This window comes from Triturus cristatus, chromosome 2_2, assembly GCF_964204655.1.
Source record: "Triturus cristatus chromosome 2_2, aTriCri1.1, whole genome shotgun sequence".
NCBI lineage: Eukaryota > Metazoa > Chordata > Amphibia > Caudata > Salamandridae > Triturus > Triturus cristatus.
Window position 1 is genome coordinate 1,012,464,212 of NC_140582.1, and position 27,245 is coordinate 1,012,491,456.

General features: G+C 47.7%; 1 protein-coding gene across 2 annotated transcripts in view; it reads left to right on the forward strand.

The window, feature by feature from the left end:
• KIAA0232 (KIAA0232 ortholog) overlaps window positions 1-27,245 on the forward strand; it is a 467,980-nt gene that overhangs the window by 108,704 nt on the left and 332,031 nt on the right. For both annotated transcript variants that reach the window (XM_085642449.1, XM_085642448.1), the window contains exon 3: window positions 3,650-3,787. In XM_085642449.1, coding sequence (XP_085498575.1) covers window positions 3,650-3,787 — 138 coding nt within the window. The remainder of the gene's footprint in view (window positions 1-3,649; window positions 3,788-27,245) is intronic.

The window sequence follows — 27,245 nt, forward strand, 5'->3', positions numbered from 1 at the left end:
CTGATTGGCTGGATTTTGGACTAAAACATAATGACAGTAATGTTATAGATGTGACAAGTTGTCTATCCACAAAAACTCTATGGTTTTACTTTCTTTTATGCCTATTAGGCTTATGTTATTACTACATTGCTATGTTATGTACCGTGGGACTCCCACTTCGACGACGGGGAATATTCAAGCATGTGAATCTATGAAAGACACCAATACTGGAGAACCACAGTTTACAGGTAAGTAACTTTTGTTCTTCAACACCACCTCAGGGGTACTAAGCGCTGTGTAAATTATGATTAAAAGCATCCACTTCACAGCCCAGTTGTTAACTCTTCCTACTACCACCCAAAACAAAATCAAATCTTTTTTTCATCACAAAGCAATTAAAGCCAGAATTGCTCCCGAGCACCCTTTACATTTACAGATTAACTACTAACACACAATTGCATTTTATTCAGGCTACCTGGCATGAAGGATTGTTTTACCTGTCTGTCCAGCCTCTTCCTTTCACAGCAGAGGAGACTCAATTAACTTCTACTGAAGCATTTTAAACACCGAAATGAAGCGTTAGTTTCCATAAAGAAGAGCACATGTTTTAGATTCCAGGCAGAAGTGAGGCCTGGAAATGCGCGACCCCCTTCCCAGGACTCCAGGGCCCCCCTCAGGGTCGTGCCCCACAGATTGAAGATCTGTGTTCTAGGGTGAGAGCCTTTGCTCTCAGGAGGCCCAGAACAAAGACTTGTCCAGGAAGAGGGCTTGACACACCCTCCCACAGGATGACCCGCTGATTAGCCTCCTTGAGCTGGCAACCTTAAAAAAAAAAAAGCAGCTGCATTTGGAATGCGAATCTGGTCCTCTCATAGGAGAGGAAGTGTCCCGTCGTACCCAACCCCTCTCACACCTGTCCAGAGCACCCTTGGCACATTGACAGGCGTGAAAATTAACTAGTCAGGCAGGCATGTCACCTCCAGACTAGTACTACCCCTAGGGTGGGCTACTACAAAGTGAACACGATTTTTCAAGGGTCTATCTTAGTGATGGCATACCTACGAATTCTGGGACAGGGTTATGCCCACTTCCCACAGGAAGTGTCATATAGGGGCGTAGTGAACCCTAGGGTAATTAGCCCATTGATTACTACCCTTCAGTCCCCTTAGGCCCCTCAGTTCAGTATTTAAGGGACCCCCTGGCACCAGATAAGCAGATCCTGATGACCTAAAAGAACAAGCATTGGCATAGCCAATAGGTCTCGCCTTTGGGACCTTATAAGTGTTTAGCCATGCAGCAGTTGTTGTTGCACCAAAGATATTGTGCTGCATAAAGAAATACTTATAAGGTCCCAAAAGCGAGACCTATTGGCTATGCCAATGCTTGTTAGAACTGCCGGCGCTAAGCACCGGCAGGACCCGGCACCACTTAAAGAAGTGCGTGAGCTTACTACTAGGCTGTTTCTTTGTGTTGCATTGCCCTCAAAATTAGATCATGTCTCTCAATACTGAAGGTATCCTAAAAGAGAAGCTGTAACGTTAACGCCAATTGTTTAATGCAGTTTGCCGCTGACTGCAAGTTCCTTCTGTGAAGCCTGACTTGCAGCCAAGATAAGTTAAAAAAGTTTCCAACGATAAATGCGCTCTCACATTTGAGGGGTGGCTGGGAGAAAATAGTGGCTATGTTCCAGCCAAGTCTCGCGTTGGGAACAAAAAGTGCTCTAAAAGTAGTACAGCTAAGCCGAAGGGTACACATAACCTCCTTGACAACAAGCATTGGCCACGAAAGTCATCGTGATCACGATTGCTGTGAAAGCGAAAGTGATCACGATGACGCGCTAAAACACGCAAGGGATGCGCGCGCGTTCTAGCAAGCTGGCTAAAAAGCTGGGGGGAAAAATGCTACCACCGGCAACAGCTTGCCCGCGCACATGCACTGCAAGCTGTAGCCGGCGGTAGCATTTTTTGAAGCCCTCACTTACTAAAGTCTCTCCGAGCAGCGCTTGCGCGCTGACTCAACGAAACCTAAAAAGGACAGTTGCAAAAGCAAAAAAGACTAAAGAGAGCACATGACTTGACCCCAGCCCTGCTGACCTGTTTGCTGTTCTCTGTCTTCTCTACGCCAAAGACGTCTTGTCCTTCAGCTGTGTGCTTCCAAAACTCTGGGAGGACTGCCTGCCTTCAATAAAAGACCAAGACCTCCTATGAACACCATTGGCCCGGGCTGAAGTGGGCCAATGGTGCCGACAAGGTTCCCCAGCCCTCCAGAGCCCGAGTCTATCTTGGGTTCACCCCTCCTGGACTTCCCAACATCGTCTGCAGCCTCTGCACGCAGGTCCCCTCTACCGCGACAGCTACTGGTAAGAAAACCCGACGCCAAAAGACACCTCTGCACTCGTCGCCCCTGAGCCATGGAGAAGTGGACCAAAAGTGTCCCTCCGTCCCCAAGCATTGCAAGCCTTGAGCCTACTTGCTGGTTCAGCCCGACTGGCTTCCTAGCCAGATCCTGCAGTCACTTTTCGCAGTGACCGATCACCATTGAAACCTATTGGGCCCCGATGATGTTTTGCATCCTGCACTCGGCTGCCCTTGTGCCGCTGTACTGCTTGTGCTGCCTTGAACCTTGTCCACCACTCACCTTAACTCCTGGGGATTTACCTTGTTAGTCGAAGTACCGTACCTTTTTGTGCAACTTGTTTTTCCTTACATATGATAACATTGCAGAACTCCGAAATTGGACCAAGTGTTCACTTTTTAAAGTGTAAAGAATTTATATTTGAAAACGTACTTACCTGAGCTATTTTTCTCTGGTGCCTAAACATACCTAAAGATACTTGCTATTTTCACAAATTGTTGTAGATCTCCTTCTTGAGTCTTGTTGTCATTTATTAATCATTGCGTATATTTGCAAATGTCTTGCACTCTTCTGTGTGAAGCCTAAGGCTGCTCTACCACACTACTGCCTAATAGAGCACTTTAGAATTGCATAGCAAGCCCCTATCCACTAGTAAGGGAACCCCAGGACACTTTACACAGTCTATCAGATTATTGCTATATCCCATAAAGAGCCAGCTTCCTACATTTTACGTTATCCATAAAAGGAAATTTTCGTGGTCCTAGCTTCTCGCTCTGCCAACTTTGGTACCTGAGGACCCAGGTTTTAATCCGGGCCTCAGCGTTAGACCTAACATTGTATGATTCTGGGCTAATCACGTAATCTCCCTGTGCCGTAATGTGTGGGTAGGTTTGTAGAATGCTTGTTTCATCTGGCTGCAGGAAAGGGGGGTCTTGATGACCAGATCTAAGTGGGCTTAGGAGAGGTCACCATTGCCCAGTGCTACTGGGTAGCGAACACTGAGAATGTACACGGGAGTAGAGGTTGAGCAAGCTAGATGTACGTTTTCTCTCTAACTTCTCCAGCATACCCGAACAAGATTCCTTTTGTTTTTCTTTGTTGTATTTTTCACGCAATTTGTGCGTGCGTTAATAGCCCATACTTATATTTGTGTTTCAAACTGCGTTATCAATGAGCTTGTGATGTTAATGATTAAAATAGAGAATAATTGTTCGAATTTAGTGCATGTACTAAATTAGAAATGTTTAGTCTTTGATAGTTTGACTTCATATAGTCTCTTGGGAATAAAAATTGTGTAATTAAAATTCCATTTCAGGAGAATGACATCTTCCTGGGCTTTGAAAAGGGAGCGTGCAAGAAGTGGACAAAGACTAAGAAAAAACCTTCAGATCTAACTTTGGAGGAGATGAAGAAACAGGCAGCAGTCCAGTGTCTTCGGTCTGCGTCTGATGAAGTGAGTTTGTATGTGGAAGTACATGTGTTTCCTAGTCAAATGTAACCTTTCTTTAAATTTAAGGATTCTTCTGGTACTGTCAAATGTTACCTATAAGTTCTGTTTTAAGAAGTCTCTCCCTCTAACGTTTTCCTCACTGCCTATGGGTAATGTTTCTTGCAAACCTTCCGTGGTCTGTTTTTATTGGGTAACAATTTTTAGTTAAAGGAAAAAAGAAAAGAAAACAATGGTGCTAGAGCGAAGCATACAGAAGCTCACAATAAAGCCAGTAACTCCTCTCTCTATTCAATATGCCCTGCAATCAGAATCTTTTAGCAGTGAGCTCTGTTTTTTTTTTTTTCTTTTTTTATTATCCTTTTGGTAGGAATTTTTTTCCAAGGTACATAAATACTGATTTTGCTCAACCTCCTGGTGCATTTCCAACTTTTTGGAACTAGAAGAGTTTTATTTTTTATTTTGTTCCCCCTCCTATTTCTAAAGGATGCCTTCACTGTGTTCTATGTGCCCCTGTTGTAACGAAATGAGGCTGAAAAGGATCTGCATGCTGTGAGGCCTCCCTGCATAGTCCATCATTCCTATTCCAAGACAAAAACCTGGATGTTGAAGTGCAGTATACCAGCCGCATGCTTTCGAGGTCTGAGATTATGTTGAGAACGCTGTCCACATTGAAAAGAGATGTTAAACGTTGAAAGCTTTCGTTTCAAAACACCTTTTGACGTCTATTTATTCAGTGACTGGGTAGAAAAGAGTCCCTATCAGAAATTCTTGGAAGGCTATCGGGCAACAGTGTTGCTCCTCTGTAGACTCATCAGAGTATATACATTGATAGGAGGCTTCATCTTTTGTGGTTTGCAACAAATACTGTAGAACAACCATAATCTTCAGTGATGCAAGCACCTATTCATGTTGTACAAATATTCATGCAAAATGTGCTCAACACTGTAGACACATTGGAGGACTGCGAAGTTCTTTCTGTAGGTTGAACCCATAATCCTTTGGGGTGGACACTATAGATCATATTCTCTGGACTTGATCTTTAGGGCTACACTAGTGGTTTTTTAAGCTGTTGGTTCCTGGATCTCCATTTTTGTCACAAGTGCTAATTGTCATTATGCATTCCATCAAATACTTTATCCTGATTCCTGCATTCCTCCTTGCTCTCGTCTGACGAGGCTTCTTGGAATCGATACGATTCCAGAAGCCTCGTCCCAGCTCAGCCTTCAGTTTTGATCCGTGCGCGTCGTTTGGCGTCACAAATTATGCCAAAGGCAGTGCAATGATTGCACTGAAGGCATGTCAATTGCTGCTTGTTGCCACCCTGTCTCCTTTTATCCACGCCCAGCGGGATTGGATCTCTTACTGGCGGCAGGAGACTCCTAATTGGCCGCTACGCACTTTTTTGTTAGCATTCGCCTTTGGCAAAGGCAGCCGCGTGTTTATTTTTGCATCGCGCTTTCACTTAAAGTGAAAGCGTGATGCAATTATAAACAAGCGGCTGCCTCTTTTCTTTGTGTCTTTCTCATAATCATTCTTTTCTGTTGCATTTTGTCTTCCTATTATTTTTTTGTTCTTTAATTACTACTTAAATTATCACTATTTTATTTCCCCCTTTATTCTTCTTTCTAACTCTCTACACAGGCAGGTGTGCACGCACAATAGCTTATTAGGGTAGGAATTTTGAACTGGAGTCTGGAACCATTATCCTATTTTTAACGATAAACACTCTTCTACAGTTATAGAAGCGTATCAATTGACTATGAGTGCAAATGGTACCACCTTGTGGCCATTTTGGGAAAATATGCTGTAATCAACCAGTAGTATTTAAACTATATTAGCGCTGTGTGCGTGGAAGTTCTGTCATTATAAAGTAAGCACTACAAAAGCAGTGCCAGTGCTTAGTACACGGGCGAGAAAACGCTTGGTTCACATTCATGAAACCAGGACACTTCATTCTCTATATGCGGAAAAACACTATAGCAGGAAGTGAGGAGCAGTTTAGGCTAAAATGGAGTCGGGCAAAACAGATTGTAGTGCTGCCTTTATGGCATTAAAGAAAACAAAACAGTGATGGGTGGTTCACTTATAAATTCTCTGAACCACAATCCAGAGCATAGTTTCCACCCAGCATACCAAAGGCAGTAAGCAGCCATATGTAAATATCTTTTATCTATCATCTATCTATTATCTATTTTCTATCTATCTTTTATCTATCTATTATCTATCTATCTAGTATCTATCTTCTATCTATCTTTTATCTATTATCTATCTATCTTTTATCTATTATCTATTTATCTTTTATCTATATCTATCTTTTATCTATTATCTGTCTGTCTTCTATCTATCTTTCTATCGTCTATCAGACAGACCCACGTCCGTAGGCGCAGTATTTCCGCCTTGAAAGTTTGCACACTAATTCTTTTTATAACCCAATTAAGTTAGAAAGTCGGTATTAAATTCAATCAAATGCTATATGTTACTATAGCTTAAAGGCGTATTCGCTCGAACGAAAGCATTAGTGATTGGAAAGACAGTTTTAAAGGGAATAATAAACGAGCATTGGCATAGCCAATAGGTCTTGCCTTGGGACCCTATAAGTATTTAGTTATGCAGCACAATATCCTTACTGCAACAACATTAACTGTTGCATGGCTAAACATTTATAAGGTCCCAAAGGCGAGACCTATTGGCTATACCAGTGCTTGTTTTAGTTGCTTTTCAGTACTCCATGGAGCGCGCGCAGGTGTGTGCGTGTTTGTTCCTTTGTTTGTTTTCACTCCCTCTCCGCATTCAAAAGAAGCCAGCACTCGCGTTCAATGTGGATTATCCTGTTTAATATCTGGCACCATTAATTTCAATAAAAAGAAACAGGAATGCATTTCGGCTGTCCTCGCAGCCTTTGACAACCTTACAAAAACACACAAACTTTACACAATAGAAGTGCTTCCCACAGGTGTTGCCAATTGCGTCGATATAGAGTTACTGCCGTTTTCCCAAACTTGCAATTTTTTAAAGGTACATTTCTCTTTGTGTGCAAACACCTGTGTTTGAACAAAGAATTGCATTTACGTAACTCTACAGCTCAACTCTGTTAGCGCCGGGACACTCCCTGGTGTAGCCGTGCACTTTATGAATTCCCCATAACATTAACAGTTTTAAATGTCATTTTTTCTCCAATCAGTAAATAGCAGTGTGAGCGCTGCATTCTTCAAAAATAAATGTCACTGGTGTATTCGCTACGTTGAAGTGCTGGCAAAAGTTATCGAGCACATTTCAAATAAGATAACAAGTGAGTGTACCTCAATTATCCAATGTCTATTGCCAGCCACGCACTCATGTTAATTTTCTCATTAGTAATAAAACAGTCCTTTACATTTGTACAGGCTCCATTTGTTTGCGTGCAATCTCCGAGCCGGGCGCAGTTCTAAACTTATGTTGAACGGGAACACTGTAAACATAACGGCATCATTTTGTTTCATGGAACTAATCACCCAAGCAGTTTTATCAGTAAGAAGGAGAGCGAAGCAAATGTAAAGGACTTTTATTATTAATGAGAAAAATAACATGGAGTGCGTGGGGGGGAGTGTGTGTGTGTGTGCGCGCGCTAAGTTGGCTGGCGAGTGGTGTGAGATGTGCGTGCACCATGACGAGAGAGGAAAGCCAGATGGAGCCTCTGCTCGTCATTATGCGCGTAACCGCATGCTCTATGCCAGCAAAAAGCATGTGGTCGGACTTTTAAAAGCCCACACACTAAATGTCTCGCCAGAGACAGCGCATGCGCTGGCTCAGTCGAGACCTAAAAATGTATGTTTCAGAGATTATTTAAATTGCACTAATGTGCATTTTTTCAGTGGCATTAATAGGTCATCAAAACCACCACAATCTACTTGTGTCTCTAGTCTTCCAGCCACCCACCTCGCAGTTTTTGGTTGGCTGTACATCCATACATCCAAGTGTTAGGCTGTCTGTGTACCAACCCGTCCATGACTCTGGCTGGCAGTACACCCACCATCTATGGATCTGACTGTCTACAGTACTCTACACTGAGCCATCCATGGCTTTGATTTTCTGTACACCCATCCATGTATCCTTTGCTCTCTTGCCGTATTTGCATCTCTCACCTTTCATCTGTCTTAGGGTCGAATCAAGGCTCGTGTGCGGCTTGGTGTCTGCTTGTTTCTGAAATAGAGACGTGTATTACATCTCCATGTACACGCCATGTACACCGCCTTCCTGATTCTGACGTGAAATTACTACTTATCAATGCCACATGACTTTACAAGAACACTTGTAGGACAAACTGTGCTGGAAATATTTGTATGCTAAGTGTTGTCCATGACATGATTCCCGCAGACGGACATAGCTGGGCGCCGTGACCTTTGCAACAACACACAGGCCTTGCCTTTAATTCATCTTGTGTGTTTAGTGCTGCGTTTGATGAAACGGCCTATCTGATTCGGGCCTGTTCCTTTAATTAAAGGTGTTCCCGAAAGCAGGATTTGCCACTGAAACAAGGGTCAATCAGCGGCCTGTCCGCAACCTTGCAGACACGTCCGCCACACTTCACAAGGTGAGATACACATTGTATACACATCAGATCGGAGCCCCCCCCTCCCCATGAACATGCCACAACTCGATGAAAAGGATGTTCAACCGTCCATCAACCCGTTCACCCAATCCACCCGTTTATCAGTCAAAGCACCCATCAACTGTTATGTATCTGCCTATCCGTCAATCCGTCCACTCTTCTGTTCATCCATATGTTTATGTATCTATCCTCCATTTAGTAAATGTATCCATCCTGCACCCCTGCCACCTTACTAAAGCATCGAGAAGCCGTCCTGCCCCCTCAGGCTACCCAACCACCATATGGCTGCCCCAAAATTGATTCATCCAACCATTCATCTATCAGTGTGTGCACTCGTTCACCCAATCCGCTCAACAATCCATTTGTTCTTCCATCCAACCATGGGCTCACAATGGTACTCGGCCCGTGTCTGCGCGAGAGAAGCGGCAAGATTAAAATTGCAATAGGTCTCGCCTTCCATTAAGTTAAAGCCATTTGCTTTGCTATACAATACCATTAGCAAAGCAAATGGCTTTAACTTAATCAAAGGCGAGACCTATTGCATTTTCAATGCTTGTTTCTTTTACTATTTGCTTTATATTTCCAGGTTTTTTTTATCCCATAGATTAGATGATATTGTCTATGTGAGCAAGAAGGGGCTCATATGTCTATCAAGTGCCACAGTGATGCTTCTTCAGGATTTACAATTATAAAGGGAAAATCTTAAACAGTTGGAAGTGGTTAGCAAGTGACATTGCCTGAGTGCTTCATTGTTTTCATGTTCAATCTTTACTGTATGGTAGAGGTTAATTCAGTTTTTCAATTATGAAATCAGGGCAGTTTTACCCTACTATGTGGAAGAAATCGTGCATCTGGCTGTAAGGTACTTCTGTGCTCCCTTTTTTCCTGAAATGAACTTCCTCAGCACTCCTTAACAAAAGTGCTTAAAATTATGGGCAATTATGTGTGTGTCTCCACCTACTTGAAAATGTACATTCACTCTGTACTGGTAGTTCTATCTTTTTTGATGGCAAAGATGGCTGCCTCTGAATTGTACTGCCCTTCAGTTAGAGCTGCGGGGATAAGGATTCTTCTAGCAGCTATCTGGACTGCTCACTTTTAGCTGCATTCCCCAGCACTTCCTGTGCTGCACAGCCCTCTGACTCTACAAAGAAGCCATCTCCAAGCATTTACTTCCTTCATGGGCTCCATTCCATAATCAACCATTCTCCTTAATGATACAGGTGCTCTAATAATGTATCCCAGGGCCTTAATCTGTTCAGTTCACAATCCGTTCCATTTGTCTCGGTCTAGTCAAGATGCTTATGGCTACATTAAATACAGAGCTCACCCACAACACGTGCCTGCCTTTGGGCCCCCATTTTGTAATTTTTGTTTTGCAGCGTGAATCTTTCTGGATTCACTATGCTGTGCATTATTCCGCGATCTTGTGGTTGGGTCCGGATTCGTAGTCTTTTCTTTGTTTTTTTTGTAGCCCAGGTGGGCGGCGGCGACCCACCATTTGGTGCACCTCCCGTGACGTCGTCGTGCTTCCTGCGGAAGTCCCACCTTTGGGGCGCCATCTTCAGATTCTTTTTTCCGCCGATGGGTCTGGATCGTCATCGGGAAGCTCCAGAATTACAATCGAAGGAAGAAGAAAGAAAAGCGAGTTTCGTCGATAAATACTACGAAGATATCACAGGAAAGGAAGAGATTTCATCAGGAGCGCGAAGAAAGGAGGTTGTTCGCCTTTTTCTTCGACGACCTTGGAGAATGCGCACTCAGAGGCCCTGAGCGCAATGGACAAAATGCCATTCAAGTTCTGCCCAAACTGCCACCACAAGTTCGCGCAGAAGGACCAGCATCCGGTCTGCAACCTCTGCCTACCGGTCGAACACCAGAATAAGGACTGCAACGCCTGCTCAGCCTTCGCGCCGAAGACGCTCCGGGTGAGAGATCGGCAGAGAAGAGCCAACGCCAGCATGGATGGCAAGGGTAAGGCCCCGTTGCTCTACGATCTGGGCCTCTCCACGGTCGATGAGGACAACGTCGCCGAGGCAGCCGAAAACTTCACGGTCGTAGAGACCGACAAGAAAAAAGAAGACTAGGTAAGAGAATCGTCGAGCGCAAAACAGAAAATACCTCAAACACGAGGGTGACTCGAGAAAATCAGAGTCAAAGTCCACGAAGGCAACCCCGGCGCCGAAAACTTCGACGACCAAAGGGGGAAGCATGGACAAGAGGCCGAGCGGATCCTTCGAAAAGGACTCCCTGGTGCCGAAAGACGCCGAAAAGCAAGGGTCGTCGAAGACAACCCAGGAAACAGGACGATCGACGCAGAAACAACAGTCGACGTCGACGCAAGTTTCGCCGAAAAGACCCGCGATCGACGCCGAAAGCATCTCCGAGATGGAGAAAAAGAAGAGGCGGCTCGAGGCCGAAATGGAGAACATCCTTCAGAGGAAGAAGGAGTTCGACGCCAAGATGAAGGAATTCATGATTCCAACGGTTCCACCGACGGAAGTCGTCGAGGTCGAATTCGACACCGAGGGGCTGACGAGGGATCTTGAAGAGGAAGACGAGATCTATTATGACGGCGAAGCCGAGGAAGAAGACCAGCAGTCGTTCTACGGCTTGGCGCCATCTACCAGCCACGACATCGAATGGCAGGATCTCGACACCGAAAACCCGGAGGAGCCCGTGGACACGTACCCTTCGAGGCCTTCGCCACCCGACGACATCGGGGTGTACAATATGGTGGTCAGGAGCGCAGCGACAGCCTTCGGCGTCAAACTCGAAGAGAAGCCGAAACCCGATTTTCTCCTCGAGACCCTGCTCCCCATCCAGACGAGGAGCCAATTCCTCCCCATGCTACAAAGTGTGATGAATCAGGGGAGAGAAGCCTTCAAGGAACCAGCGACCTGCCGTTCGATCACGCCCAGGACGGAGAAGAAGTATAAGCACTCTTCCCTGGACCCCCCTTACATCAAAGGTAGCGTTACCACCGACTCCATCATAGCTTCCACGGCCAGGAGAAGGGCCATCGTACCAGCAACTTCGGGCCCACCACCTGATAAAGAGAGCAGGAGGATAGACCTCACAGGAAGAAAGGTCGAGAGGAACGCCGCAATGCACTGGCGCATGGTGAATTCCAATGCACTCCTCAATAGGCACCAGTACCAGCACTGGGACGAGATGGGGGAGCTAGTAAAACACCTCCCCGAAGAATACCGCCAGAGAGCCTCGCACCTGGTAGACGAAGGCAAAAACATCGCCAACTCCTGTATAAAGACGGCGTTGGACGGGGCAGAGACTTCAGCAAGACTAATGGCCATAGGGGTCACCGAGAGAAGGCATGCATGGCCCAGAATCTCGGGATTCAAACCTGAGGTGCAGAACAACATCCTTAGCACCCCCTTCAACGGAGAGACACTGTTCGGAGCAACAGTAGACGAGAAACTCACCCAGCTGAAAAAAGAAAACGAAACGGTGCGGTCCATGGGGGCCCTACAGCTGAGGGGAATGAGGCGAGGCAATCCCTCGAGGAGACCCTAGGGTAGGGGAGGAAGCCAACAAGGGGCGTCGCACCAGACGTTCCAGCAGGGTGAAAGTCACGGACAACAAGGTCAACAAAAGCAAAACTGGCAGTACCAACCTCGGGGCCAGTCCTTTCGCGGGAGAGGGAACGGACGTGGCCAAAGGAGGAGAGGGGGTGACCAGCCCTCATCAAAGTGACTCAGCACGCAAGAGGACGCCTACCCTCGACATGCTCCCAAGGGTGAGGCGCAAAAAAGTAACATCAGGGGGGAGAGAAGATTCAAAAGCCTACGAGCATACAACACCAGTAGGCGGAAGACTGAGGTTCTACCTTCAGGAGTGGCGGCGTATAACCACAGACAAGTGGATACTGAACATCATGCAGTACGGATACTGCGTAGATTTGGAGAAAAGACCTCCAAACAGGAAACCAAAGGGAAGACCGAGATCGGCTCAAGAACTGGCCCTACTCAGAGAAGAAACACGGAAACTTCTAGAAAAGAGAGCCAAAGAGGCAGTGCCGTTCAGAGAACGCAACAAGGGGGTCTACTCAAACTACTTCGTGGTCCCGAAAGTAGACGGAAACCTCAGACCCATCCTGTACCTGCGTTACCTAAACAAGTTCATCAAAACGCAGAAGTTCAAAATTACTTCGCTGCAGGAGGTACTGCCCCAAATAAGAGACGGGGACTTCATGGTCACCGTGGACCTCAAGGATGCCTACCTGCACATCCCAATAAACAGAAGACACAAGGGCCTTCTAAGGTTCAACATCGACCAGGAACACTACCAGTTCACAACCCTGGCCTTCGGATTAAAATCGGCGCCAAGGGTCTTTACAAAATGCCGGTCGGCGGTCGCGGCCCACCTACGAAGGCAGGGAATCCATGTCTACTCCTACTTAGACGACTGGCTGGTCAAGGCAAACTCACGCAAGAAGTGCGAGAGGCACGCAAAACGCGTAACAGACACTCTCACGAATCTGGGGTTCTCGATTCACTGGGGGAAGTCATCGCTGGAACCGGAGCAGGTGAAGATTTTCCTGGGGGCAAAAATCAACTCCCTGAACAGTACAGTAGTGCCCAGCGACAGGAGGACAGATGCCCTACTGAAGGAGACGCGGCTCTACCAGAAGGGGCGAGCTCTGACAGTGAGGTCAGTGAGCAAGATGATGGGGATGATGGCGTCGTGTATCCAGCTGGTGCCGAATGTACGCCTGCACATGAGACCATTTCAGGAATGGCTACAACAGCAATGGTCACAAGCAAACGGAAGTTGGGAGGATCTAGTGGTTGTTACGCACGCAGTGCAGGAGGAGATAACTTGGTGGAACAGAGACAACATGACAGCAGGGAGAAGCCTGACACCACCAATCCCAACAATGACCATTACCACGGACGCATCGCAAAAGGGATGGGGAGCGCACATGGACAACCTCAGAGTGAGGGGTCTGTGGGCTCCAGCAGATGCGGTTCGCCATATCAATTACCTCGAGTTGAAAACAATCCTGCTAGCCCTGAAGGCATTCCAGAGGCACCTGTACAACCAGAGGGTGTTGGTTCAAACAGACAACACCACGGCAATGTTCTACATCAACAAACAAGGGGGGGACACAGTCGTTCCCTCTCTCCTCTCTAGCTCAGGAGATTTGGAGATGGGCCATACCTCTCAGGATAGATCTACTGGCAATTCACCTACCGGGGAAGGACAATGTGGAGGCAGACTGGCTAAGCAGGCAGACCTCGGCATCGCACGAGTGGGAGCTCAATGGCCAGGAAACGGAGAAACTCTTCCGGAGATGGGGAACTCCCACAATAGACCTATTTGCAACACGCCAAAATGCAAAATGCCAAAGCTTCGCGTCCAGGCAACCAGATCAGCAATCCCAGGGAAATGCCCTATGGATAAGCTGGTCGAGGACATTTGCCTATGCCTTTCCACCGATACCCCTTTGCACAGAGTGCTCGACAAGTGCAGAACCAGCAACATGACTCTGATCCTAGTGGCTCCGCAGTGGGCAAGGCAGACATGGTTCTCACAAATTCAAGAAATGGCACAAGGCAATCCATACAGGTTCGAGAGGAGGAAGGACCTGCTCTCAATGCAAAACGGAGAGGTCCTGCACCCAGAGCCAGAGACCCTCAACCTGGCGGCATGGCTCCTGAAGACCTAGAGTTCGCACACCTAAGATTGCCTCCGAGCACTATGCGAGTGCTACGGGAGGCAAGGAAACCAACTACACGAAAATGCTACAGCGCAAAATGGAAGAGATTCACTGTGTGGTGCAGGAAAAAGGGCCTGCAAAACAGAATGACAAGAGACTCAACAGTACTGAGGTACCTCACACACCTTCTAAAGAGTAACCTCTGCTCGAGCTCCCTAAGGGTACACCTAGCGGCGATCGTGGCCTACACCAGAGGTGAAAAGGGTGGAAGTTTCTGCACCTCGCAGGTGGTGAAGAGATTCATGGAAGGAGCCGAAAGGATGGCCCCCCCGAAAAGGTTGCCGCCGCCGGCATGGAATCTAAACGTGGTTCTGACGGAGCTCATGAAGGCACCGTTTGAACCCATTCACAAGGCCACACTGCAGATGTTGACGATGAAAACGGCCTTTCTAGTGGCCATAACCTCACTACGCAGGGTGAGCGAGCTTCAAGCTCTAACACTACAGGAACCCTACATTCAGATTCACAAGGACAGAGTAGTCCTGAGGACGGACCCACACTTCATGCCCAAGGTGGTGTCGGCGTTCCACATGAATCAGAGTATTCAGATACCAAGTTTCTTCCAAAACCCGACTTCAAACGCAGAAAAGGCCCTGCACACCCTCGACGCAAGAAGAGGGGTGATGCACTACATTGAGAGAACCAAGGAACTCAGGAAGTCGAAGCAGCTGTTTGTGCCCTTTGCTACTAGCTTCATGGGTAGGCCAGTGACTAAGGGCACCATCGCTAGGTGGATTGCCCTCACTATTCAATTCTGCCACAAACAGGCTGGACAGGAGCTAGCGGAGGGGCCTCAGGCTCACTCCACAAGGAAGAAGGGGGGCCACCGTGGCCTTCCTGGCGAACACGCCCATCCAGGACATATGTCTCGCGGCAACTTGGGCATCTGTGCACACGTTCACAAAACACTACTGCGTGGACATTCAGATGAACAAGGAAGCACAGGTTGGACAGAAGGTGCTTCAACACATTTTCAACGACCAACGCTCATCTACCACCCAGCCGCCACAAAATTAGGAAAACCGCTACAAAGTCTATGCACAGCATAGTGAATCCAGAAAGATTCACGCTGCAAAACGAATAGTTTCTTACCTGTCGGTGTCGTTTTGCAGCTTGAAGATCTTTCTGGATTCACTAGCGAAGCCACCCACCTCCGCCAGGAAGATGAGGCTGGAGGAAGAGGGATTAAAATGGAAAAGATCAAAAGAAATGAAAACGTACAGAAACATGGACAAGAAGGATTAATCAATCGCCTAGGGTTAAAAAACAAAAAAAAAGGGAAGGGAAAAAAGAACCCGAAGATGGAGCCCCAAAGGTGGGACTTCCGCAGGAAGCACGACAACGTCACGGGAGGTGCACCAAATGGTGGGTCGTCGCCGCCCACCTGGGCTACAAAAAAAACACAAAAAAAACAAAGAAAAGACTGCGAATCCGGACCCAACCACAAGATCGCGGAATAATGCACAGCATAGTGAATCCAGAAAGATCTTCAAGCTGCAAAACTACACCGACAGGTAAGAAACTATTCGTTTTCACTGAACCATCTCATGAGATTGAAAGCAGATGAACGTTTTCAAACTATCAAATGATTGTTCTGCTCTTTGGTTCACCAATGCAAATCTCCATTTGTGTACATTGACAATGTATCGAAGGAAGTTTTCAAACCAGTTGATATGGAAGCTGCTGGTGAATCCTGATTTATGGTGCATGTAACTAGGTAACATGTCTGTGTCTTTTTTACAACTCTTAAATATATAATGGTGACTTGTGTGAACAATAAAACGAAGGTGAAATAGTTCTTGTAGTGTTGGATTTTACAGTTTTTATCCATAAATCTGTAAATGAAATGTGTTGTAGACCACAAGTCAACCAGTCTGTACCTAGCATTACTTGTGTATATAGTGAAAGGAAACCTTACTTTAAAAGGACATTTATGGGGCGTGGCCAAGATGGCGGACTGAACAGTCGCTTGTCCCGGAGGCTCCTCGCTCCTGGCCCTTTCATTATGTCAAATCTCAGAATTGAGCCCCTATCTGGACGGTACAAACTGTGGGACGGAGAGGGGAAGTGGGACGGCAGCCCAGAGAGCATAAGAGACCAGGGTTGACTCTCGATCGATGCTTTGAGCGGCTCGCAGAGTACAAGCGGAGGGGAAATGGCTCCCAGGCTGGACGGCATCTAGAGCGGCGGATTGAGAGCTACCAAGAGGGGCTCTGACAACAAGACCAGCGTCAGTGCGGAGGCTGCCTGCCGAGCTCGAGTGAGTGCCCGCAGCGCCTGGGGGAGCGGTGGAGACCGGCACGGAGCTAAGGACGGCTTGAGGTCCTGCGGGGGTGCACTCCCGACACACGCCGACTGGGAACATAGAGCCGGGTCGCGCCCGTCTTCGGAGCTGTGGTGGACAGGTGCGAGCCCCCGGCGGCGGATGGGTCTCGGCCACACTGCCACTAGCAAGGTGAAACGCGGCGGAGGGGTGGCCCAAGAGCGGACATCTCGGAATCTCTGGCTAGGCCCGGGGCTCTCGTGCGGCCTGGCGTGGGCGGGATGCACAATTTAAAAATGGCGTTTCTGCCTTGCAATAACTGAAGCGGCTGTTGCAGCAATACCCAGCGGACTGTTCAAGACGGGATACGGGGCGTCCACACCTGCCATCGCAGGGCGGGAATACCTCAGCACGAGTGACGGAAGGTGAGTTTGGCACTGAGAGGGGCCGTCCGACTGTGAGCTGGTGAAAGAGTCTAGGGGTGCCTGGACACTGAGCGGAGTGCCGCCATCTGCAGCGTTGAGTGACAGAGCGGCAGCGAGAGCCAAGAGGGGTGAAAGGGGCCCGGTGAGTGAAGGCATAGACTGAGCAGCGCTGCGGGCCCCTAGACACCGCCCCGGAAAGCCAGAGGCCTATCCCTTAGATCACCCACGACGGTGTGCGCGACGGACCCTACGGGCAGGCCCAGTGCAAGTCCTTTGAGAGTGGAGCCTGGTACACAGGGAGCGGCATCAGCAACATGAGGTGCGGCGGCTGGAAGGGAGACCAGCGAAGAGGGACAAGGGGCTCTCATCGGGCCGGGGCTCCTGCAGAGCCCAGCACAGAGTTGGAGAGGCCCTCCACGGGGGGGCAACACGAGAGGGGCTGGACTGTGGGCCCCACAACCTTTCCTCAGAGAGTAACACTGGGAGCGAGGTGTAGCCCTGACCACACGCCTGCCACTGGGACAAAGAGTGGGAGACCGCAGTGGAGACACGAGACTGGGGAGACGTAATGTACAGTGGCGAACAGGGGATCAACGAGGCAGTGGGGAGAGAAGAGGGGCCTATACCCGGCAAGAGCACTCGGCTGGCGGAGAGGGGAAGATTCTCCCATAAACGCCCGCTGGTGGGACCAAACACAGGTCAGGGGGTGCCTTGGATGGTGCGACACAGCGTTGTGGCCACTTGAGGCCCCTGAGCACTGCTGCAAAGGAGAGGGGGGGCCCCTCCGGCAGCCAGAGAGCGACCGGGAGGGGGGGGCGGTGGGGGAGGGGAGGGAGGTTGGTTAACTTGAGGCAGAGTACGGAAGCGGGCGGAGGTAATTCCTAGTGGGGGCTGTACACCGCCGGAAGATAAAGAGACCCATCTACTCCATAGCAGTAGACAGTAGTGCTACAGAGACGTCCCAGCACGTGACGAGCACCAAGGTCGAATGCTCCCCAACGAGCGGCCCAGCGATGTCTTCGGTGAGGAAGAAAGGGGAGAGATCCCTGAAGGACATGCTCACCAATGGACCCCTACTGGGGGAAAAAGGGAGTAGAACGTCCCCAGCTCCGAAAGCTCACACAGACTCTGAAGACGGAGAGGTCCCAATTACCTGCTCCTTCCTCGAATCGCATTTCAATATTCTCAGAGAGGACTTTCAAAGACTTAAGAGTGAGGTGACAAGCGAGGTACGGGAGATCAGCTGCGATATGGATGCAGTCGGGGAGAGAGTAGCAGCGATCGAAGAACGCAAACTAACCAAAGTCGAAGAGATCGAGCAACTCCAACAAGAGCTGATTTGCTTGCGAAATCAACAAATGGACCTACAGGCGCCTGTGGAGGACCTCGAGAATCGTCCAAGACGAAATAACATTCGCGTCAGGGGGTGTCCCCTTGAAAACGGAAGGGCCAGACGTGACCCAATACTTCCAGGGACTGTTTTGTGACTTATTAGGAGAGCCACAAGACTTTGCAATCCGCTTAGACCGCGTAGGGCTGGCGAGACGTGCTCCTGCTCCTCCCCTGGACATACTTGCCTTCCTCCCGGACTTTCCTCTTAAAGAACGAATATTGTGAAAGGCTCGGTCAAAACAACCTATACAATACCAAGGGCATTCCATAGCTCTCTACCAGAACCTGGCTTCCATCACACTACAAAAGAGTACGGCTTTTCGAGAGGTGACCACTCACCTGAGAGAACAAGGGGTGGCGTACTCCTGGGGCCACCCCTTTTGCCCGATATTTAAATTGAATGACAAGCTCCACCAACTCTGATCCCTCGAAGAAACTTGTAAGATTCTTGGTCTGGAACATCGGGCCACGGAAGAGTCACCTAGCCGTACACAGATCTTACCAGGAGCCGGATGGCGGAAAGTGGGCCGCAGATGCTCGCCCAACCCAGAATTAAAGCCGAACTCCGACACCATGGCACAGGAGAGAATGGCGGCACTAGACACAGTCCAGAAAGAAACCGCTGCGACGGCCCACCTGTGACTCTAACATACGGGTTGTTTAACACTGATATTGCAATGGCTGGGTGGGGGGTCGGGGCGGGGCGCCTGGGACACTTGGACCACACACTAACCCCGATTTTCTACTTACCACATGCCCACATCACCGAATGATGGGCAATGGCCACTGATGGGATTCTGGGGTTTTCTAGTTGGCGTTAGGGAGGGTACGGGGGTTCCGGGTGGAGGGGAGGGGGGCTTCTCGTTGATGGGTTGGGGGGGTCGTTGGGGTGGGGGTGGGGGTAGGGGGAGCCGGTGTGCTGTACAGGGAGAGGGGTTCATATGGGGCACAGGATCACACACGAAGGGTATCGTGAACCAAGGAGGTGGCCATGTTGACAGCGGTGTTATTCTCCATCAAACTGTTTTCGTAATTGCCCTATGTCACGATCCACATTGCAGATACTCACTCTTAATGTGAAGGGGCTAAACAACCCCATTAAAAGGAGAGCCATTTTGTCCTACTTGGAGAACTCGGGGGCGTCAGTGTGCCTTTTGCAGGAAACTCATCTCCTCCCCAAAGACTGGCACCGAATGAGATCCCGAGCCTTTCCCCACCAATTCTACTCCTCTGCGTCGGATAAGAAGACAGGGGTGGCCATTCTGATAGCTAAATCGTTCCAAGGTATGGTGGGGGGCAAAGTGGCGGAAGTAAAGGGTTGTCTACTTGCCCACACGATTTGGGTGGGGGGCGCCCAGTTGGTGGTGGGCTCTATCTATGCCCTAAACTCTGGACAAGAACACTTTCTGAAGTTGGCATTGTCGGAGGTCTTGTGTTCCCAAGAAAGGAGGATAGTTGTGGGGGGGTGGAGGGGCTAAATTTGGTCATGGATGCAGAGAAAGATCGGTCAGGTCAGCGTTATGGCCAAACTGGGGCACTCTCCAAGACAGGGAGGGAATGGTTGAGGGACAGGGGCTTGCTGGATATGTTGAGGGTGGCTCACCCCAAGTAACACAATTTTCCTTCTACTCTCATTCGCATCACACATATGCCAGGCTAGATCATTTTCTAGGGTCCACAGAAGTAAACACTTTGGTAGACACAGTGATCATCATCCCAGCAGCATGCTCAGACCATGACGCAGTGACACGGACTCGATCTATGCCCTCGATTCATAGATCTCCGGGGAGGTGGAGACTCAGAGAAAATTTGCTCCATAGAGCAGGGGTGTCCCAGCAATTACACAAATGCATCACGGACTACCTTGCGAAAAATGACTCCCCGGACACCCCTCTCTCGGCACTCTGGGGGGGGCGGCTCTCAAGCCCGTTGTGCAAGGCAAATTAATCGCCATCTCCGCAGCTGAAGCCAAGGAGCGTAGGGAAAAGAGGGAACTCCTCACAGCACGAGTGATGGAGCTAGAACGAATACATCCACGCATATGCGCGCCTCTGATATGGCGTCAATTAAAGGCAGCAAGAGCGCAGCTGGCGACTAGACCTAGATAGAGCCGAATATGCAGCCCTTCGGCTGAAGCACTCCTACTACGTGGGGGGGGGTGATAAAACGGGGCGTCTTCTAGCCAGCAAACTTAGGGCCTGCACCGAGCGTGCAAAAATACAAGGCTTCAGAACGACAAGGGGGAGACGGTTGAGGAGGATGGTGAGATCACTGCGGTCCTTCGGGACTTGTACTCCTAACTATAGGGTAAAGCCTCACAGATGAGCGACGACGGGAAAACGTATCTTTAGGGGGCTGCCACGTCGGCGTTACACGCCATGGGGCCAGAAGCACTGGACGCACCCATTAAGATTGAAGAAGTGATAGGAGGAATTTCCCGTCTCAAACCACTGAAATCGCCGGGCCCTGATGACTTTTCGGCAGGATTCTATAAGGCCCTCTGCCCACTCCTGTCCCTGATCTTAATGCAGCTTTTCAATTCCTTCCGAGGGCCCGTGACCATCCCCCCGGACATGCTGGCTGCTGATTATCGTAGTCATTCCTAAGCCTGGGAAGGACGCGACTCAGTGTAGCTCATATCGCCCAATCTCCCTTCTCAACCTAGATCTAAAATTGTTTACTGGGGTTCTTGCGGCTAGATTGGGCCCGCGCCTGCCTGGGATTATCGAACCAGACCAATCCGGCTTCATATCTAATCATCAAAGCAGCGACAAAACTAAACGCTTAATACATTTGATACATAAAGCCCATCGCACTAAAATGAATGCCCTACTGCTGTCAGTCGATGCCGAAAAGTCTTCCGACAGTCAACTGGGATTTTTTAGATAAAACCGTAGCTCACTTTGGCGTCGGCGATCGATTTAGAGCCTGGGTTGCGAGCTGCTATGACAGCCCACAGCGGTAATAGAGGTAAACGGAGTGGCCTCCCGACCCTTTGAGATACAGAAGGGTACGAGGCAGGGGTGTCCTTTGTCATCCCTTTTCTTTGTGCTCTAATTTGCGCCACTAGCACAAACAATTCGGGATAACCCCGACATCCTAGGTATCCCATTGGGGGCGTGGGGGGGGGGGGGGACTTCCTACAGTGAGCTTATACGTCGATGATATTCTGGCGACCCTGGAGTCCCCCGAGTGATCAGTATCAGCCTTTTTGCGGGAGCTGACATCCTTTGGCTGGGTCTCCGCTTTTAAGGTAAACATAGGGAAATCCATGGTCTTACACCTTGGTAGTGGTGCAGACCAGCGAGAGGAAGAGTGGCCACAATACGGAGAGCTTCAGTCCCGAGACACAATCACCTATCTAGGGATAGACTTTGCTTCTTCTGTTACGCGAACGGTCACGCAGAACTATACCGAACTCCTCTCCCAAATCCAGAAAGACCTTAGGCAGTGGCAAAAGCACTCCTTATGTCTTCTAGGCCGCATTGCAGCTATCAAAATGAATATCCTGCCCAAAGCCCTCTACATTTTTCAGACCATACAGGCCTGGCCCCCACTGAGGACCCTCCATAAAATACAAAGTGCGGTGCAACAATTCATCTGGGCAGGGGCACGTCCTCGTATGAGCAGAGATCTTTCCCACAGACCACCAGACGAGGAAGGGTTGGGTATCCCAAACTTTCTAGAATATTTTAGAGCATCACAACTTACACTTGGAGGAGTGGAGCAGGCCCGAGTCTGAAAAACGATGGCTGTTCCAGGACCAGGCTCTAGCGAAGCTCTCCTTATGGAAGGTGCCTTTTCTAAAGCGACCAGATAGACCACCAAATCTCAAGGGAACCCCAATCACAAACACACTGCTAAGAGTCTGAGACTCGGTGGCAGTCAAACGCGGACTTGCATCCTTACCCTCGCCATTGACATCCATATTCGACAATCCGGAGTTTCCACCAGGGCTAGAAGAACGAGCGTTCCCGCAGTGGCGGGCTACGAATGCAAGTCTGCGGGACACCTCTTCAATTTGGATGGGTTCCTCCCGTTTGCAGAAGTGCAACAATCCTACACAATCACTGCACCGCAATGCTACCAATACTTCCAAATCCGCCATTAGCTCCTCCACCCCGAGGTGCGGCCGCTGGTACATAGAAAGCTCACCACATATGAGAAGTGGCTCATAACCAAAGTCTCAGATAAGAAGATGATCTCTGAAATATACATTATGCTTCGTCCACCAGCTCCCTCCTCGCCCTCTGCGGGGCAGCGGCATTGGGCGCGGGAACTCGGGAGAGACCGAACGGAGAAAGAATGGCGAGATGTTTACTTTCGGGCTAACCACACAGCTAGTAGGGAAGCGGCGATCAAAGTGGTCACATACTGGTATCTGACACCGGCCAGGCTGAATAAAGGGAACCCTGATCGAAGCTCGACCTGTTGGCGGGGTTGCGACGAAGAGGGTACACTAACTCACCTACTCTGGGAATGTAAGGAACTGACTGACTACTGGGGTGCTATTCTGGACGACATTGACAAGCAATTTGAGACCGAGATTCCCCGCCTACACACTTCTAGGGCTCCCCAACCCACTCACCTACCCACTGAAATCGATCAAGGGAAAACAGATGGGCCTGGCGATGGGAGCAGCCGTTCAACATATCCTCTCTCTGTGGGGCACACGGACCCGACCGACCCACACAGGCTGGCTACACAAATTATGGTATATCGTAGGCATGGAACGTATTCAATCCACTCTAACGAATTCCACGGACTCCTTCAGGACTATCTGGCGCCCATTGCTGTCCCTGCTGGCGCTAGAAATGAACGAGGTGACCTGCCCCAAATACCTTCGTCTCACCGAAATAAAACATAACATACAAGTTAGGTCCCTCAACCTGCTCAATTATCAGCGACCCATATAAAAGGTACTTAAGAGACACTCGCCCAGCACACCGGTTCAGGGAGGGAGGGGAGTAAGGGTTTAAGGGAGTTTTGTTTCTCACTCATTCTTCAATCTTTTATAATGTTTACTCGGGCCAATCCCATGCTGTACCATCCCAACATCTGTCCCCCCCACTCGTCCACGGAAGGCTTACTGGGACTCATCTATGTTTGTATGGGTCTGGCTTGCAAGGGGGGGGGAGATAACTTTGAGATCATAATATGGGGTTGTCTGATGTACTCAATGCTGCTTTTCACATGTTTGCAAATTAATAAAAGCAGAGTTAACCATAAAAGGACATTTATGACAAGATAGCAGGCATTGTTTGTGTCAAATTGGGTGGTTTGATCCAGCCAAGCATTACATTTTAGATTTGTTGCTAGTAACAGCTAAGTGCCTGCTATTAGAGATTTTTTTTGAGCTGAAATCCTATTTACAGGACAATCTGCCTGTAAGTACTACTTTCATGTCTTGCAAGCAGTCTTTGGAATAATTTGACACTCACACCACCACCCAGACCAATTGCAAATTAACTTCTCTTGAGATAAAATACTCCAATTTGTATCTCTTCACATTACACGTCTTTATTCTTTAAATGATGATCCATTTGTGGGTGGCAAGTTCAAGTACATGGTGCAGTATGTGTTCGACGCATATCATTTTGTTCCTCGACCAGTTCACGTGTTTGAGCGTCTGATCTATATATAGAACAGCCGCCTAATCCTTCTTTTTCTGTGACAGGCCAAATGCCAAGCAAAGCTTTCGTGACCTGCTGCGGGATACCCGTTTGCTTTAAGGTCGGCAGCGCACTGCATACAAATGCAACTGACACAGATAATTATGGATTTGAGGTTTCAAGAGCAAGCTTACATTTTACAACGTTGTTTTAAAAAATATATGGTACATGTTCACTTTAGTTTTGTTAAATTGCTGTCTGCCTCGTGTGTTTTTTAAAACGCCATTATGCATAACTCGAATGAGAAATAACATGCATTTTAGTAAAAGCATTTACTGCGGCGGTATAGTTGCTACCTGGGTTTATAGAATGATTTCTAGCCTTTTAAAGATTAGGATAACACTAAACTTTTTTCGTTTTCGTGGTTTGTTCAAAAGTCCTTCTTTTAACTTGTTGGGAAACGGACTATCCTTGATCCTTCTAATCTGCGGGAACCGTTAAATATACAAATAGACAGCCGAAATTAAAACACAAACATATAACCATCATTACATGGACTGTACCAAATGAGGACTTGGGATTCCGAGTATTTTACTTGAAAGAATGTTATGTTCTCATTATGAAAAGGGGTAAGAAGATACTGCGAGGTCTTGAATACATATGAAATGGAATGGCTGGCATGTTGCACAAAGTTCCCCTCTCACTTTGAGCCCCCCCCCCCCCCTTTCTGCCAGTGACTGTCAGCTAGGAACATTAAACTGCTGCATGCGACCTGTCAGCTGACGCCAGCTTGCTTGGTGATGCAGTATGAAAAGTTTCCCTCTAAAGCATTTCATTCTTGAAGGTTGTGGTAAGCACACAGACCTTTCTGGAAAGCAGTCAAGCTGAATATGTTACTCTACTTAGTCTTTATTAATTATTTGTATGGTACTTTTTGATTACAGGCCCACACACTGCTTTTGCCTTTATTTCATAGTTGAAGGTTTCTTAACGCTATGCTGTTCCAAAACCATGATGTCATCCAGTGTGTTTTTCTATACAGTTTAATATTTCGATGACTATTTTTATGGCACCGGACCTACTTCAGTGTCAAGTTGAGAGCAAATATTTTTGAGTCTCCCAACTCAAAAGTAGAAATTATTCAGTTGGAATTAAAATGTGATTTCCTTATTGTAGTAATCAAGGGCAGCCTTGCTGTCGCTGTCAGAATAGTAAGATATCCTTTTCTTTAGATAGTGACATGTTTGCTTCATGAAACTTATTATGCTTTAAGATGAGACCATTGTCCACAATACCTCTGTTTAAAAAAAATAAAAATAAAATTGTTTGTGTGTATATGTGTGTGTGTGTATATATATATATATATATATATATATATATATATATATATATATATATACTTAAAAAACCATAGGTTTCACACATGTTATAGTTAGCAGAGGATTGCGGTCGCGTGAGTTATAGTTGCCTGCACTAACTATAACGGGGGAATTTCAATGGTTTTTCACGAGTGAAATGTCCAGCTAACTATAACATGTGTGAAACCTATGGTTTTTTAAGTGAATTTGCAAGGTTTTTTAAATGCTAATTCCTAACTAGAACGTGTGTGAAACCTATGGTTTGTTCAGTGAATTTGTACGTTTTTTTAAATGCTAAGTTGTTTTTTTTTTTTTTTAGTTTTTTCACCGTGCACGCACCAAGCGCCCACGATGCGTTGTTCGTGCCGTGCGCATACGGTGCGCGCACCCCTCGATTTTTCGCAAAAAAATATTTATTTTTTTACCCTTGGGGGTCCTTCAGTGACCCCCTGACAAAGGCTAGGGGGTCAGGACCTGTCCATCCTGCCCCCTTCTCACGTTTTCCCCCTTTATTTTTCATTGCCTCAGACCGCGAGAGACAAAATGGCGGCCGACACTTCCTGATTTCGACCGATTCGAATGTTTACTGACATCTAACAACCAATCAGAATTGTGCTCGCGCACGTCACCGTGCGCGTACGGTATGCTTACCGTACGCGCACGGTGCGCGCCTATAGATATATATATATATGCTTTTAACTGCAATTTTCTCAGGAACTAATGAACAGATTTACACCAGACCTGCAAAAGGCACATCCCTGAACTGAGGACTACCTCTCTGCCAAATTTCAAGTAATTCTGTTCAGCTGTTCGGGCTGTAGCTTGGACTAAAGGTCCTATGGAAAAATGCATGGGGAAAACGCGTTTTGGGACCCCCCCCTTTTTCTCAGCCCCCGCTTGACGAATCCCCCCGAGACTTTCAGGGTAGGAGCGGAGCGCCCCACCTATTTTGAAAATTTCGCGAGGATTCGTCAATCGGCGCCAAAGTTATTCCAAATAGAATGTTGCGGATTTCCTATGGAAACACGGTCCTAACTATAACTATCTACTGGCGACCGCCAGTAGATAATATATAAATATAAATATATATATATTCACTGAAAAAACCATAGGTTTCACACATGTTATAGTTAGCGGAAATTTTACTGATAAAAAACCAATGAAATTCCCCCGTTATAGTTAGTGCAGGCAACTATAAATCACGCGACCGCAATCCTCTGCTGATGCTAATACTGTATTTAGACACTTATTTGCCCATGTCTTCTTCCATACATTTTTAGCTATACATATATTACAAATATTTTTTTTTCATAAAGACACATATGTCATCAGCAGAAGATTGCGGTCGCGTGAGTTATAGTTGCCTGCACTAACTATAACGGGGGAATTTCATTGGTTTTTTATCAGTAAAATTTCCGCTAACTATAACGTGTGAAACCTATGGTTTTTTCAGTGAATTTGCAAGGTTTTTTAAATGCTAATTCCTAACTATAACGTGTGTGAAACCTATGGTTTTTTCAGTGAATTTGTACGGTTTTTTAAATGCTAAGTTACTTTACGCCATTCGTGGCGTGCGCGCCCACTTAACGCAGTTCGTTCCGTGCGCGCACGGTGCGCTTCGCGCACCGTGCGCGCACAGTGAGCACGCGGTGCGCTTCGCGCACCGCGCGCCCACTTTACGCAGTTAGTGCCGTGCACGCACGGTGGGCACGCGGTGCGATGACAAAGCAAGAAAGCACGTCAACAAATCAGTTTCTGCTTTCCTCCGTGACTATGGTATGGGTGCCATTTACCACAACAACTTGCGTTATGACATGCAAGACATTTATAGAGGAGATGGTGTGCACTTCAATGATGAAGGGAACAGAGTCTTCCTCTTGAACCTTAGACTCTGCATCGGTACTTACTTGTAGGTACCACTAAAAAATCATTTCATAAACACAACGGCTCTTTTTAGAGCCCCCTAATATCTAAACACTTAAATCTGATTTTCATTTTTTTTTTTTTTTTTTTCTACTGTACGCTTACCGTAAGCTTACCGTACGCGTACACCGTGATTTTTTTTAAAATCAATAAATGTTTT